At 35.0% G+C, this 17458-nt stretch overlaps 1 protein-coding gene across 4 annotated transcripts in view; it reads right to left on the bottom strand.

Annotated features, from left to right (window-relative positions):
* Nucleotides 1-17035, bottom strand: part of HGF (hepatocyte growth factor) — a 78045-nt gene extending 61010 nt beyond the window's left edge. For 3 of the 4 annotated variants that reach the window (XM_017523113.2, XM_037736547.1, XM_017523114.2), the window contains exons 1-4: nt 16477-16796; nt 9290-9455; nt 5655-5767; nt 4172-4286 (exon numbers count right to left, since the gene is read on the bottom strand). In XM_017523113.2, the coding sequence (XP_017378602.1) occupies nt 4172-4286; nt 5655-5767; nt 9290-9455; nt 16477-16564 (482 nt within the window). In that variant the 5' untranslated portion in view covers nt 16565-16796. Of the gene's footprint in view, nt 1-4171; nt 4287-5654; nt 5768-9289; nt 9456-16476; nt 16797-16877 lie in introns of those variants that run through there. The other variant, XM_037736545.1, reaches the window with a different exon arrangement.
* Nucleotides 17036-17458: the final 423 nt, after the last annotated feature.

Here is a 17458-nt window from a genome sequence, read left to right as displayed (position 1 = left end):
TTCAATAATTTTGATCATTTTGACTGACTGAAGCTTAGTGATCCCAGTTTTGGTTTATAATAGTAAGCCATTGGGTGCAGTAACTGCAACACATTATCTTCACTTAAAATTTCGAGTGCCCTACTCATAGTGTTGACCAGCATAAAGTATTTTAACACATCAGAAAAGCCCAAGTCTTTTTTTATACTTTTGTACTGCTTGTGATATTGGACTCAACAATTAGATATTACATTTGTCTGCCAGACTTTACACAAAAGATCACAATAAAGAATATACATCCATAGGTAATACCAGTAAACATTTTTTTGAAAATCCAGTTACATTTTTAATATTCAGTTTGGGTTTTGTTATAAAGGCTTTATTTCTACTTTTACTGAGACCTTGAGTTCCAGACGACACTAAAATTAGAGTGAAGTCCAAGGATTTTAGTCTCTTAGTAAATACAAATATCATTCTAATGTGTTTACTACCCAATGAAACTTCTAATAAACTATCATTTTTCACATTGTGACACAAAACAAATACATATATGTGTCATGTACCAAGCAATATTTTGCAATTAAATTCTTTCATTTTGACATGAGTGTATTCTTAAGTTTAGTCTTCAAAAAATATGAATTATTGGTCCAAACAAATAGTGTAAGAGACTTAATACTAACTAAACATTTTCAGACAACCAATTAAACATTATTGACATTATGCAACTTCAACGTGTTTAAATAGTTAATATCCTTACTTCACGAGCATTCTAAATATGGAGAAATAGAAATAAGACATGTTGTCAGACCATATGACTGACAAAAAATATAATGCAACTAAAATTCAGCATGATTTCACAACTTCTAACAGTAAACTTTTTAAAAAGTCATTTTTCTTACTTTTTGCTCCATCATTCCAGAATAGTTTAGTGCATATTTTGTTTGGGCCATGGCTTAAAATTTATTTTCTTTCATTTTAAACACTTCTTCAACTTTTTGTAATAAATTTTTATGAAAATACTTTTCTGACAGAATCAAAAGTGACTTTTGCTTTATATGTTTTCAAGCAGTCATGCACCAATCAAATTTATTTAAGCAAAGTATACTTTAGCTCTATTTTATAGAAAAAAGTTGATAAAATAGAGTGGTGAGAAGTTATTATTAATCATAAAACCCATACGGTTGCCCCATATCTATCACCTAAGTAGTATATGATCTTAGTCCTTAGACAATTAATTTACTCTCTGGGTTTTAATTTCTTCACTTAAATGAATAGAGTGAACTATAATTTCCCTTTTTCTGTATCATTTTATATATTAAGATTATTTAAGAAACCTAGTAGTTACAGCAAATGTTCAATATACAAATACTCAATATTTATAGTTTGAGAGAGGATTTTTTTGACCCCTCTATACATGCACATCAAAATACACACAGTGACACACACATATACCTTTCCAGTGGATTTGTAAAACCAAAAAGAAGCTGCAAAGTAGTGAATTAATCAGTCAACAATTTATTAGGAAAAATACAGGTAGAAAGGAAGAGAGAATAATGCAGAAATCAAAAGTATATATGGCCAAAAGATGAATAAAATTCCCTCATTGGAGTTAATAAAATTAAAATGAAGAGAAAAGATGGGCTTCCTTCCACAATTCTGAATCAATCCATATCAAATTCCTCTCTAGGACTTGAAGGTTAAAGAGCAGTGTGGGTCATCTCTTTTCTTCATTCTTTGATGTATTTTACCTTTTACCTAAATTAACTGGTTGTGTGTGTGTGTGTGTGTGTGTGTGTGTGTGCATGCGCGAGCGCGTGTGTATGTGAGTGTCCCAACGTGTTTCACCTGCTTTTCTTTAGCACCCCATATTTGAACAAGAAATGAAGCCTAGCTCTACTCTTTCACTTATGGTTGTTTATTCAACAGGTGTTCATGAGAACCTATTACACACAAAGCCTGTGCCAGTCAGCAGATTCTGTAATAAGCATTTATTCACATATACACTATCTTTGGTTCTCTGTCCTTGCTGTTGGCAAGGTTTTAAGAGAGATAAGTGAGGAAATGTTTAAAATTGGGTTACATCCAAATATACTTTGAAATATAAACTAGATCTTCTAGGTGCTAGGCTCCCTTTGTTTTCTTTTAATATTCACTGTGTTCCTAGGAAACTTGATTTATTCCATCATCTGATTAATTAATGAATGCTGGGTGGCCAATGAAGGATACAGATGTAGATATCAGGTCACCTGATTTTCTAGTTAAGCTTCTATACTAATTTCATCATCTATCATCATCTTTCCATTAAGCTACTTGTAAAATATTTCAATTTAGGGGTCAACAATAAATCATTTCTCCAGACAGAAGCATATTTCTTTTTCTATTTTTTGTACAATTAATCTTTAGTCAACACTTAACTTTAAAGTGTTAAGCCATAATGCTGATATTCCAATCCTCTCAGCCATAAACATCTATATCACAAGGAAGTGTTCACTAGTAAAATAGCTGATTGAACTGGGAAGCCAGTTCCCAGGGAGATCTATTTCACGTTTACTCCTCCAGCAGAGAATCACAATCATGGAGAACTCAGGGTGAAATAAGACCTCCACTAGGTCAGTCCAATGCATTCTCCTGGACTAGGCCAGATTGATTTCAAATGTTATTCCTTTGTTCATGAAAAACTTAGAACCACCTACTTAAATAAAATGTTTTTTCCACCATGCAAACTCTCAAGAGAGGACAAAGCTAATTATAATGTTTGTTTTTGTAATATAACTAAAATGCTATGTTTTAGAGGCATTCCTACATAATTGCAAGTAACTAATTTCTGAAAATTGTTGTTTTCTGTTACTGAAATGTTGTAGAGCTGATCAGCTTGGACACTTACTAGCTAGTGTTAATTAGGCAAAGATCATAGGTTTAATCCCAGTGTGGAGCAACAAACTCTTTTTCTTTCTGTGTTGGTCAGTTAACACATTTCTGTTTCCTAATGTAGAATCATCTTGCAGAATTATGTCCCCAAAATGGAATATAATAAAAAGTGGATTCAACAAAGCAGTTATCACCACCACTGCAAAAACAAATCACATCATGGATTATACTGATAGGCCAGGTGTTTCATGCCCTAAGGTTGATAAAAGCAGAGGTTATACAGTGATGGTGACTGGGCTGATATTCTGGCCATGCCACTTCTTAGCTATACATGACACTGAAAACTTACTAAGCGTTTTTATGCTTCAGTTTCACCATGTAGATAAAATGGAACTAATAAAACTACCCACTGTGTGGTTCTTATGAAGAGTAAATGAGATTAATGAGGTATATTGCTCAGCACGGTACATGGTAAAGTAAACCCTCCAATTCCTTACCACCAAGGAGAGAGCTATTTTAAACTACTTTGGTTTCTGATAAAATTGTGTGTGAAATAAGCCTTGACTAATTCTCCAGTCAGTATTAGGTATCAATCTTTTTCCTAGTGATGATTGAAACTCTCAGTCTGACGAGCCTAAGGATTTTGCATTTACTCATCTTTAAATAGTATCCATCTGTTGTAATGAACACGTTTATCCTATTTGGTTGTTAGGCAACAGGTGAAATGGAAAAGCTAGTCAATCTGAAGCCTGAGCTTTGAGCAGTGGTTCTCAAATTTTTGGCTGCACTTTGGAACCATGGGGGGAGCTTAAAAAATACTGATACCTTTTCTCCCCTGAGATTCTGATTTAATTATTCTGTGTTGTCATCTTCTAAGTAAGATTCCTCAAGGGCTTGCAGCAAGTGATTTTAATGTGCAATCAGTGTTGGGATCCACCAAGGTTAAAGAACCCTCAGCCCTCCGTAAGGTAAGAATCTTATCTACCTCCGATTTTTCACAGTCAACCTCTCCAGCTGCACAGTGGTGTACTTTCTCAAAGAAAGAATCTTTTTAAATGAAGTTTACATTATTATTTCACAAATACTGAGACCTGTAAATCGAGGCATTAAGGTAAGATGTTGTTTTGGCCATATTTTATTAACATATTAATCAATCATTTGCTAAATTTCAGTCATGAATTCATATAAACCTTGTTGTAATACAATTCAGCAAAGTTGGCTAAATTATTCTACAATTGTAGAATTATTCTGAAGGACTAATATGAGACTGTTAACACATATAAAAGACAGAGGCTCCATCCTCTTTTCTTCATACTGTTCTTACCTGTGTTCGTGTGGTACCATGGAACTCCAGGGCTGACATTTGATGCCACTTTTAGTGATAGATATTGTTCCCTTGTAGCTGCCTCCTTTACCAATGATGCAGTTTCTAATATAGTCTATTGAAGAAAGCAGATAAAATTATTGCAACTATGCAAAACATATGCTGTATTTATCAAAGAAAAGATAAAATTCCATTGAAACCTGTAAGTAATTAACTCTTGAAAACTATTTCAAATAACATTGAAATTTCCTACCTAAAGCTTCTACTGGTATTTTCAAAATAACACATTTCTGAATAATCCAAAACAAACAAATGATTGAGAAGTTTTAATTTTGTGTATATATGCATAGATAACTAGAGATTAGTCTCCGTACTTAACATAGTCTGTATACTCAACTGGCCAAGCAATTATGATTTGCTCAAATATATAGAACATTTTAAGAAAATATTTAAAAAAAAATTAAGTGATTTTTAAAACCTATATTGAATTGAAATAATTAATATAACTTATTCTTAGTAAAATTGTGTGGGTTTTGTTTATATATGTATATGCATGAGGTAGCTTGCTTATTATTTTCCATATTTTTGCAAACATTTCCACTGCTGTGACAGGACAACCAAATTGTAATAACCTATATATATTCCTGCCAAATAATAGTATATGCAGTTTTTAGCAAGCTAGAAGAGAATTTGAAGTAAGAATAGTCTTATACTAGATCATGAATTATGTTTAAGATTTGTAGTATTATTGAGGTATGTAAAGATTATCTTATTTCTACCATGAATTTATGTTTAATTTTCTTTAAATATTTACCCTATTAACTTGAAAACATCTATATATTGTACCATGTTATTTATACAAATGTAATATGACACAGTTGTTTAACATTCTTCAGTTATTTTATTTACTTTACTCTGCTTTTGAACAAAGTAAATACCTAGTGAATACAACATCAGATGACCAGAATAGGTAATCAACCAATAATAAGGTCTCAGTTCCTTCTTTAAAGATGTTTTTCAAGTATATGATGAAACATAGTCCCAACTCATTTCTCCAGAATCTCCATATTTTGTTATTATCAGTGAACATTGCTAAAATTTAGTTATCCAACATTGTTAAATGTAAAATACTGTAGCAAACTCAAAATTTGTTATAATATGAAGTGCTATAAACTAATGAATTAAAGTAGCACTTTCTAAAATGAACATGGAGAATGCTAGTTCTAGGAGATGCTCCAAAAACAAAAAAAGAGGGAGAGAAGAATCTAGATTATAAAAAGTTTGGAAAATGCTCTCTTTAAAGTGCCATATTAAAAATAGTCAAGATATTACTTTCAACTGTCTTAATGGATGAATTCACTACATAAAATATCTCATATATAATAGAAAAATCAGTGGGAAAGACCACTCTGGAAGGAAATTACAAACATATATTTCATTATAACTTATTTCATTATGCAATATTTAGGGAGAAGTCAGTTACCTTTGTTTTCATAGAGGTCAAATTCATGGCTAAATTCTTTTCTCACTCCATTTGACATGCTGTTGAAGGGAAACCAGAGGCATCGTTTTCTTGCTTTGTCAAAAACAAAAGCCCTGAAAAAAAATATCAGAATGAAAAGAAGAAATACTATTACTTATACAGTATTTAAAGAATGGGCATATGGTTCATTAAGGAGGACAATATAAAAAAGAATGCATAATTACATATACATAATAAAAATATGAGTAAAATTTGAATCTACAATGTTGATAGCCAAACAAGAAAAAACAAACTTAAGGTTTTGTAGGAGTATATTTAAATATCAGATTGAATACTCTTTGGAATGTTCTCATGTTATTCTGAAAGACTTGTAGAAAAATAACAGTTTTAACATGTAAAATCAATACGTAACACAAGTATTTAAATTATTTCTGAGGGCTTTATTTTTCTGGAACCCCACAGCAAGTTGGAAGGTTTTATCTGAAGTTGTATAAAAATGGTATTATATTGAGATATTTAAGTTATCTCAGTTATATCTAAGATATCATGAGTAATTTCCAAAATGTGTAACTGTAAAAAATATATTCTAAAATGACATTTTCTAAGGTGTGTTAGATAAATCAAGTGTTTGGAAATTTTTGCATATAATGTAACTTTTTTGGTTAATTATAAAACATTGCAGCTTATTAAAACTATGAAAATCTTGAGGATAACTAAGCTAATATTTCCTAAATAGGTTTGCTTATATAAGGATTTTTAATTGAAAAAAACTAGTAATATTTGAGAATATCTTTTTGATATAGCATTTCAAAGAAAGTTACTAAAATATGCCACCTCTACTATTCCTATAGCTAAGTATTATATTGGTTTTTTGTTGTTGTTCAGTGAAAGTATATAAAAAATGATATATACCCAAAATAGTGATAAATTTGTTTTTAAGTGATTCCATCTGTAAAGTGGGTAACAGGATTTCCAGTTTGCTGATCTCATTGATTCTTTTCTCTCATTCCAATACAATGACAAATTCTTTAAGAAAAGTGTTTTTAAATATTGTTTTACACCTCCCTATAAAGTGGGCAGAAGCCATCAAATTCCATGAGTTGCGTCTTCTTTTAGGTTTGACTTTTCGTATCTTTATCTTAACATCGTTTTAGCTTTAATCTTCTTTTCAACAGCTTATTTTGTCTATTTCCTAGTTGTTTATGGCAGGAAGGCAATTCCAGTACCTGGAAATTTAGCCATTTAGCCATGGTTAAAAGAGGAAAGCTTCCCATCTCATTCTTTTAAGTTGAATTCATGAATGAGCAATTTCCTGAAGAGTTTAGAATCAGGAATTCTTGTTCATCTTTCCTACCCAGCAAAGACAAATTCGAACCTCTAGAAAATTAATATTGTTGATATCTTCTCAAGAAAAAACAGTATTTAAGAATGTTCCACCTCACACTCATTATTCACTTCACAGATGCTTTTGCATACTTTTTGGTATTTTAGAAGTGGTTTTTAAATGATTCTGTTTTATATAACAAGTTTACAAACCAGATTCTTCTATTCATTAAGACCCTAAGTTCACAGTATCATAGTATGTTCATTCAATTCTGTATAGCTAACATATTTAATACTTACGTTAAATACGTACGTGTGTGTGTGTGTGTGTGCACGCGCATGTGTATGAATGAGGATTTTGCCATTTCTTGGCCGACGAATCTTGGCTCTAATACATAATATTACCTATGGTTTTCTGCACAGGTTGCCATAAATTTGGAGATAAAATATAACTCAACCAAAATATGGTAGGAAGGTATGAAACCTCATATATATGGAATATGTGAGCACCTAGTAATTTATTAATGTTTTCTCCAGTGCAGGAAAATCCTTTTAGTTCCTACTAAATAAAACAACAGGGAAGTTTTTCTTTCCTAAGTATAAGGTTGACTGATGTGAAAACTGAGCAGTAGCAATACTTTCCTTACTTGTGGGTCCAAGACAGTTTATTTTCAAAATTAAAAATCAGCAATGAGGTGTCTTCTCTTTCCCTTTTTCCCACCCTTCCAACTCTGAGAGGGGAAAAATACAACTCCATCCTCCTCAACTGCTGGAACATGCCCATGAATCTACACAGCTGAGATGTTGTTTGAGAGTAGTTGCCTCTTGTTAAAAACATTAAGGCTTTCATTGGGAAGTCAGGAAATAAAACAGTATTATCATACGAATATACTTGCAGTCCATTCCCAGTCCCCTTGCCAGAAGCTATCTCCCTGAAATTGGCAGTTTCACTGTAAAAATTGAAAGCAGATAGCCTTTCCTCAGCCTAAAGCTGATAAAGATCTTTTCTGACAATGCTCTTTCCTCCTAGGCCCATAACATTTATTTCTCTGAAAAAGGCAAGATGAAATTAGGACTGCTTGCCATGACATTACCAAACCCTGTGTTCACATTATGTGTCAATACCTAAATGTAATTGAGTAGAATTCAGTATGCACAGGATTTTATGCATGACCCTGTTTAAAAAAAAGATAAAATAGGAAATGAAAGAGTGGGGAATAAGTGAGGGAAGATAATGAAGAACTAAAAATTGTGTCTTTTTCTGACAGTTTAGGAGACTATTCAAATAAAATTGTCATCCTCTTAGCCCAAGACAAAAAGTTTTATCCTTTGGGATCACTGGCAAAGAATTAAGGCATTAGACCCTAACATTTTGGCACCAGAGACTGGTTTCTTTTTCCAAGGGAGTGGAGAGAGAGGGGTGGAAAGGGGAGGGGGGATGGTTTTGGGATGAAACTGTTTCACCTTGGATCATCAGGCATTAGATTCTCATAGGGAGTGCGCGACCTAGATCCCACAAATGCTTAGTTCACAATAGGGTTCAACAACTGTGAGAATCTAATGCCGCAGATCCAGCAGGAGGTGGAGCTCACTGGCCTGCAGCTCACTCCTGCTGTGAGGTCTGGTTCTTAACAGGCTACAGACTAGTGGTGGGGGTGGGGAGGTAGAGGACCCCTGTAGTAAGGAATTCTTCCTTATGAGGTCACACAAGGACCACCAAAAGACATGAAACTCTCCATTTAAGTCCCCTCATGCCACTTTAAATTGCTCCATCAATTTTCACCTGAAACTTCATCATTGCTATCCTCTTCTTTTAAACAGCCTCTGCTGACACCAATCTCTAATTTTTAAACTAATTCTCTCAACACCTTTTATTTAAATCCCTTAAAGCAATGATATAATAAAGTTGCAGTAAGTTTTGGCTGCTGCCCAATTTCTGTTCTAAAAATTCCTCCATTTCTCTTGCAAGGAAAAGGAAAAGGTTACTCTGAATATTTTAAAATATTAGGGAGGTCAAAGCCAATTGAATTTCATTTTAGTTTCTCAAATTCAATTGTTCATGAGATGAGAAAGCAAATTCCATAACCGAAGCCACTGTGGATTGTAGAAGATAGCAGTTTTGTACTCTTACTCACTCAAGCTGTGCTTCCATAAACTGAGAGCTAAGTCTTCATTTGAATTGAGTTAAATCTAGAGTCAAACTTAAAATTTTATGATCAAATCACGTTGACTACAACACAAAATACACATGATTATAATGCGTGCATGCTATATTTGGAAAATTATTCTAGGAACAAAATGAAGTAACTTACTTGCAAGTGAATGGAAGTCCTCTATTCCTAGTACATCTATTAGCACATTCGTCTGCAGTATTCACTTTTTTGGTTTTTATCTTCAGTGATGGGTCTATTTTGATTAGGGTAGTCTTTGCTGACTTTTTAAATTCATGAATTGTATTTCTTCTTTTCTTATGTCCCTCTATTAAATACAAAATGTTTTAAAAAGTAAACATTGGAGAAATGTTTTTAAGGCTCATATATATTTTAGAAAATCCTTAGGGATCATCTACAAGAAAATTATTTTACCTGACAACATACTAGATTTCCCGGGATGAGGAGCAGAGTGAGGTAGGGAATAGTTAAGATAAAGAGAAGAATATGGGACTCAAGGAAAAACAAATAACTTGTCATGTAGAGTCACTCATTTACATTTTTTCAAATTAAGGCACTTTTAAAAATTAGGACAGAGTTCACACTAAAGAAATAAATAACATGATATTTTCCAAACATGAAAGCAAATATCAGTGCTAGAAACATATCATGTCATGCTTTATAATTAAACTTTTCATTTCTTTCTACAACTGGTCCTCTTGTACATTATAGTATTAATTAGATAAGCCAACACAAAGACAAGTGAGAAACTTCTCAGTAAAAAATGTACAGTGGACAAATTCTTCTGACCTACCCTTTAAAGTCTTTCATATTATTCATATTTTAGCCCCTCTCTCCTCATTTAGTGCATAAATGTTTTTTGTGCTTTTGGACACTATTTCTTGATATCACTGAACTATTTGTCTTGAGATCAAGCCAAATGCTGTAAATCATATGTATGTAAAACTTCATCCTTTAATGTAGCAATATCATTTTTCTTCATGAAAATACAAGGCGCCTAGATAGCATGAGCCTCCTACTGAAAAACAGGACTAAAACATTTTGAAAGACTTAATCTTATGGATAACTTGAGTGTATCAAAAACTTGTTCTCTATAGTCTCAATTTGCCCAAAATAGCCCCAATCTTTTGGTGAACAGCATCTTCACAATGCAGATCAAAAATTTTACTAGAATGCAGCTATTGTGTAATAAGGATATATGTGCTTGTGCTCTTCTGCCTGTCAATTCTTTTTGAACATGCTTATACCAAATGCAGTCAGGATACATTCATTTTTAAGTCAAAGAAACCAAGAGAGAAGAAAATTAATTGACCACTTAGAAAATCTCAGATTGGAAACCTAGCAGCCTGGCTTAAAAACCACCACTCTGAACCACTGACCATGCCATCTGTATCTAAGAATTGTTATTGTAGTGGCAATATGGCATGTAACATTTTCCTGAAAATTTGGTTTAGAGCTAGCAGTAAAGAAGAAATGTGAATAGTAGAGACGGAAATACATTACTGATCTGTGTCTGTGTTGAAATGTGTCAAAAAAGGAGAGTAACAATTTTGGTGCACAAAATTTGGAAATATGACTAGCAGAGTGAGGTACCGAGAACGCCATCATACTCTGTTTGTCAGCAACCACTGGCTCCAGTTGGTTTATGAGATAACCAGATGCTACTAATTAATGTCCATCCTAATTGAAGGCCGCAATAAATTAGAGAAAACACGATGTCCTCTAAGTTTCTGAATCTCCAAAATTCCACAGCACAATCTCCAAAAGACTAATATTAATTCCTGCAATGATGCTTTCATTTTTAATTTTTCTTTGCCTTATAGGATAAAATGGCTATGGTACAACAGATACAGTTTAAAAGATATTTTAACATGAAAACAAAATCAAGCAAAAATCTGTCAACATGTTATCTATTGAGTGTAGACCAAATGCCTTGTATAACATTGGCAGAGAGATAATAATTCTGGCAATCTTATTGACTTGCCAAATGACTTTACTTAATTACCTGAAATGTTAACATCCCGATTTCTCAATCTAAAATATGAAAGCTATGTTAACTTTAAACTATTATGATTAGGTAAATATTTGAAAATCAATTTGGATTTTTTAAAGTTATACAAAGTTTTAGTTTTGTTTTTGAAATGTTATCCTTCAATCTCTGGCATGAAGAAGAAACTTTTATTCTTCCAAGCAAAGAAGGCATAATTCATTTCAGATTTTGGTTCCTGTCACAGAACCATGTTAATAGGTGATAAGATTTTCTATTAAGAGTTTCTCCTTCCTTTGACCTTATTACACTATTTCTAAGGTGCTTTGAACTGCTTCATAGCATAATAGTTATATAATCTCCTATATTCATTTGAATGTTTCTTAAAAACAAACGACATTTATTGATGAAAAAAAAATCCGTGAAAACAACTGTTCACCAAAATAGAAGAATTTTATATACATATTTCTCAAACGAATTCTATTGACTAAAAATATAAAATTGCAGTTGGCCTGATGTATAATGTATGTAATATACATGTCTAAGCGTGAGGGAAAAGCATAAAAATAAATTCAAAAAGTCTAGGACAAACATTAAATGTGTCTTGTATTTTAATGCATCAAATGAAACAAAATCTCTGGTCAATGTTCTGTTTTTTTCTCAATGGCATGCAAAATGAAGGCAAGCTGTGAAGACAATTCTGGAGAGCAGAGGTCTCTGTGGAATTCCTGATTGTATTTAATTCTACAGATCCTCAGTTGTCCTATTGAAATGCGTTAATGTGTTGTTGTACTTCATAAAAATAGTCTACACTTGCTTGCTGACAAATTTTCCAATCACTACTGTTCATCTAAAGATGAAAAAGCATTTTGCGAACCAAATCTATTATTTCCCTTTACTAGATAATAAATAGAAGCGAAAAGCTTGTCTGGGCTACAAAACTATCAGGGGCAATTGGAACCAGACACCAGAATTCTCTTCTCACTATTTTGTTCTCATGACATAGAAACTTTCCCTTTTAATTAAGTCATTTCTACTAAGCCAGTAACTAATTACTCAAAAATATGAAGTTGGAGCTAATTGTACATCATGTAATCCACACATCTATAAAATTAATTCCTTATTCAATAAAAGAAAAATTGAAAACAGCAGTCATTCAAAAACAGCATCTGAAAATAAAATTCCTTTGCTGAAAATAGTTTCAACATTCTCTTCCATATGTATTAACAACTGATGCTTGTTTTACTGAAAACAGTTAAAAGCCAAGCTTAATTTGGGAAGAAACTCAAAAATATCTTTGGATCAGATTTTTCCCTACTATTTTTTTTTTGTGCGTGACTGTTAGTTGAAGTTTATAAACAAAATATTGAAATGAAATCAAAGGGTGAGAGATCACTACAAATTTGTCATGCTTTCCTGTGCTTTAAATTACAACTCCTTTTTCCTCTTCTCCCAGTATGGGAAAACATTCTGGAAGCTATATTTCCTGAAAAACCTGAAGTCCCTATTTTAGAGCTGAAGTCATTAGGATCCTAGTGAAAACCTATACACAAAAAGTAGGGTCAAATGTATCAAGGTGCTTGAAGAAAGACACATTTCTCCCTCTGGTCCCGGCACCTCACACTCATTTCTCTCAGTACCTCATATATTTTCTTCTCTGTGTGGACTAACCATTGACTTCAAAGGAAAATCATGCAAGGAAAGGATTTGCAGGGTGTGGAAAGAAGCAGGAATCTGGCTCCACATATTCTGAGAAACCTATCCACATGATTAGTGATTAACAGTTTGAAGTGGCAAGATGTTAAGATGAAAGTACACAAATAATGGAAGGGAATGGTTGGGACTGGAGATTGTAAACTCTCCAGAGCCCACAATTTCAAATAGAAGTCTATATTTTTATTGCTCTTATCTAGGACATGGATTTTGCAAGTTGACAATCATCTCCCCTTATTTAGAGAAGGCAACAATATCACTAATAAAGACACCAAGAAGACAAGAGATTGTGTCAAACGTAAATCAAATGCTCGTATTTCAGAAGCAGCAGCAGCATCTCTTCCAAGGGGATTTACAAAGGAAAGTGATGTTTAATGTGATTTGAGGAGCCTCCCTAGGTATGTTCTTCCTTCTTTCCAGTTCTTGTTTAAAGTTTTATTCTTCTAGAAGCCTCATCCTGGTCTCCACCTTCACTGTCTGTTTCTGCCTAAAACTTTCCTTTCACGCAGGAACTGAAGCAACCACACTGAAGTACAACTTCAATCAAGTATCTTTTCAACAAAAAGCTGCTCCCATGACATTCATTTGAAAGACCTCATGGTTGAGCATGACATTGAATCCTATCCATTCTACCTTATCTTACTTTTCCACTCACAGACAGCATTCTTCATCACACACCCAGTACTTCTGCCTCAAAAGCTTGCCTTCTGTTGCTGGGGTAGGAGAGGCAGGACCTTCCAGGGACATTCCTTATATTTATGAACCTCTGTACTTTGGGCCACTTACGTTCCTCTGCTAAGGTACTGACTTTTCTAACATCCGTCTTTTCATATTGACTTTAGTACCATATTACCCTTTAAGCTGGTTTGCTAGAAATGAACTCTCAAACTATAGTTCAAAGCATTTCTAACAGAGGGGTTTTTTAAATATATCACTTAACCAAATGATTTTTTAAAAACAAGTTTCAGTTGATTTCACTGTTGTTGACTTCAGTATAAATGAAAGAGGAAAAAACCAAAAGCACCACATAGTTCATTCACATAGATTTGGGTAGGAATCTCAGCTCTGTCCCTTAACTCACAAAGAAATAAGATAACAGGTCTTTGAGCCTCAGTTTCCTCAGGCAAAATGAGTCCAATAGTGCCAATCTTATTAGAATTAACTAAGATGTACTTTACTACTTGGTTCATGCTCAACAAATTTAAGTTCATTTCTCATTTGTTCATCTTTATATCCCCCACATACTCCTGAACATCAGGTGCTCACTTAATGCTTCGTTTGTCACCGAGGACTGGATATTTGTTCCCAATGTAGGTGGGAGTTAATGGAGGGTAATTCTATGTAGACTAACTTCTACAAACACGGCTTGGGCCCATTATGTTGAATATTTCTTAAGAAGATTTTTTAAAAAGTATCTCCATAAGGTATTCTGTTCATAGCTGGTTGTCAGCTTTTTATAGTACATACTTCTTTTCTAACAATGTTTTATTTTACAATATGGACAAACATAAATTCATAGAATAAATAAAAAATTATAACCAAAGCTAGTAACAACAACAAAAGAAACCTCTAAATAGTCAATATTAAATAACATTTTAAAAAGAACAAATTTTATGTGTTCTAAAAGGCTAACCATGTTTTTCATTTTAGAGGTTATTAAAAAAAAACCTATCAAAATAAAACTGTCCACCTAAACAAAGGCGGACCCTCCTTTGATGACAATTTTAGAATTATCCACTTCAGGAATTATTCACAGCATATTTGTAATTCCCAACTGGACTCTCCTTGCCTGCCAGCACTCTTGGGCTGCATTCTGCCTGTACTCAGGAAACACAGTCATTTCTACATTAGGCAAAGTGAAATATAATTACAAATGTATGTCTCCTGCCAAAAGTTCATAATGCATGCCAAAAACAAATAGACACTGGCTATGGTTGATCTACTGTTTGGGTTTTCCACACTGCGTTCCCCTTGCATTAGCACAGATGAATTCAGGTAACCAGATTCTTCTTCAGAACAGTGACATTTTAATCTTTGAAAATGAAAGCCCTCAAGATATTAGCCATTATTTCGATTTATGCTCAAAATCCCCTAAAACAGCAGTCTTCTGTGAAGCAAATTTTTTTTTTTTTTTTTTTTTTTTTTTTTTGAGACAGTCTAGCTCTGTCGCTCAGGCTGGAGTGCAGTGGTCTGATCTTGGCTCACTGCAACCTCCATCTACTGGGTTGAAGCGATTCTCCTGCCTCAGCCTCCCAAGTGATTAGCTGGGATTACAGACACGTGCCAACATGCCAGCTAATTTTTTGTATTTTTAGTAAAGATGGGATTTCACCATCTTAGCCAGGATGGTCTTGATCTCCTGACCTTGTGATCCGCCCACCTCAGCCTCCCGAAGTGCTGGGACTACAGGCGTGAGCCACCGCATCCTGCCCTGTGAAGTAATTTTAACATGACACACCTCAAACATAATAACCTGCTTGATTTGAACTTACTTCTTTTTCACTGCTTCAGAAATCTTACGTAAATGCTTTCAAAGTGACCCTTTTCCAAACAGTGTCATTTTCCAAAAGGGCCACTTCACAAAATAAAAGAAAACCAGGTGGGTTGAATGATTTCGTGTAGCAAATTCTTGAGGTTTTTAACCCTTGTAGCCTATCAGAAACTAGATCAGAGGTCTGATAAATTTCACATGTAACATCTCAAAAGATACTGCCAGTTCTCTTTTTTATATTGTAAAAAGGCCATGTCTCCATCTGGACACTTGTTGCATTCTTTTATTCCCCTGTGCCCACCCTTGATATTCACTGCCTTCTCCCGTTGGCACCCCAGCCACTACAATGATAATACAACCAAATACAGATGTTTCCTCTTGTCCTGATAACAAGAGAAACTTCCCAAAGCAGCAAATGAGGTCTCTAAACCTCCAGGCAATATGAACTTTCAAGCAACTCCTCCCCAACCGGCAAATCCAAGGGAGAAAGAGGGAGATGGAGAGGGGCAGTTCTGCAGCCTTAGTCAAAGTCTCCGTGCACTGCAGTTTCAAAAGGGCAGGCATCCACACCCAGAAAGAATAGGATCCTTAAACAGAGGCTTTCTCTTTCATTTTTATGATATGCAGATACTCAGAGTTTATTCTGCCTCCTCCAAATGAAAACCTGTACAAAGTCATAATTTGGCCCCGAATGTTGTCTAGGTGATGTGGAGTAGTGGATTATCATGAAAAATTGTCCTCTGGAAAAAGATGACTTCCTGCTGGACTGACCATCATTCTCCCGTCTTCAGACCAGACCCTCTCTTTAGCTTTAAACTTGTCCAGAGCAGCCAAGTTCAGCCAGTATTAGCACTTCCTTCCTATCCCATAATCCATAATTATTAGGCTAAATGGGACCAGACTTGGGTTGGAGGTGGAGGGCAGTTGAGGGAATGTTAATTATCATTTTAAATGCTATTCAAACAAAAAAAATTGAATGTCAAAAGAAGGCATAATGAGAGCTTTTACAAACCTATGCTACATACTGAGTTCAGAAAGGATGCTGCGAATAGGGTAAAAAGAGAGTGTTAAAGGAATAGGGAAGGTTAGCCAGAGAGTTAAATGCTAATAATAATTATGAAGAAGAAGGAAACTAACCTGCATAGGGGATGGCGATGGGGAGCAGGAGGAGATGCAGGAGGACATGCTGCAGCAGCAGGGCTGGCAGGAGTTTGGTCACCCACATGGTGCTGCTGGACCGGCTGGCGGATCCCACTGGAGGAGATGCCTGGGTGAAAGAATCCTGTCCGGAGTCAGTGCCTAAAAGAGCCAGTCGGCTCTGAGCTGCTTTTTATTGCGATGAGCTAAGTTTGTTGTGTGATTAACTGGAAAGATCTAGGTCTGAACTCCCTCTTACGGTAAGAAACTGTTTAACAACAGCCCTTTACTCTCTTCCAGCCCCCTCCTTTCCTCACTCGCCCCCCTTCAACACCACCAAACAGATCCCACCCCCCCCTTCCCCGCCTCCCCCCAACCCTACGCTTAGGAAAGAAACTTACAAAGAAAAGGTCACCTGGCCTGAGGCCAGCTTCAATTTGGAAGCTGGAGCTCCAGATCCCAGTGGCTCCTATCCGAGTAAGGAAGGGAGGAGCAAGGCTGAGCCCAAAAGCTAAATCAAGGCACAGGCAGAGGACCAATTCGCTCAGTTTAAACAGGAAAATACATGTGTTTATATATCTGTTTGGAAAAAGAGGAAGGGGAAGCAGCATAAGAGGAAAGCGAAGAGCTGTCGTTCAACCAAATGTGCCCCAGCTCCTAATCTGTTTAGTTTCCCAGCTAGAGCAATCGAGGGATTCAAAACACTGACACAGTTTCCCTAGGGGTTTAGAGACCTGGTAGAGGAGGGAGGGGGGCCAGGGAGGAAAGCCCACGCAAGTCCAGCCCAGGTAGAAAGAGGTTAGGTAAGAAAAGGGTGTGGTATTGTGGGGCAAATTTAAGCAAGCGAAACAAAAGCACGCAGATTGTCAGACAAAAAAATTGCCCCTAGGCCGGGCGCGGTGGCTCAAGCCTGTAATCCCAGCACTTTGGGAGGCCGAGGCGGGTGGATCACAAGGTCAAGAGATCAAGACCATCCTTGTCA

Source organism: Cebus imitator, unplaced genomic scaffold (assembly GCF_001604975.1).
Source record: "Cebus imitator isolate Cc_AM_T3 unplaced genomic scaffold, Cebus_imitator-1.0 Scaffold26, whole genome shotgun sequence".
Taxonomy (NCBI): Eukaryota; Metazoa; Chordata; class Mammalia; order Primates; family Cebidae; genus Cebus; species Cebus imitator.
The sequence above is the reverse complement of the archived record's forward strand: the minus strand, read 5'-3'. Positions and strand labels throughout refer to the sequence as shown.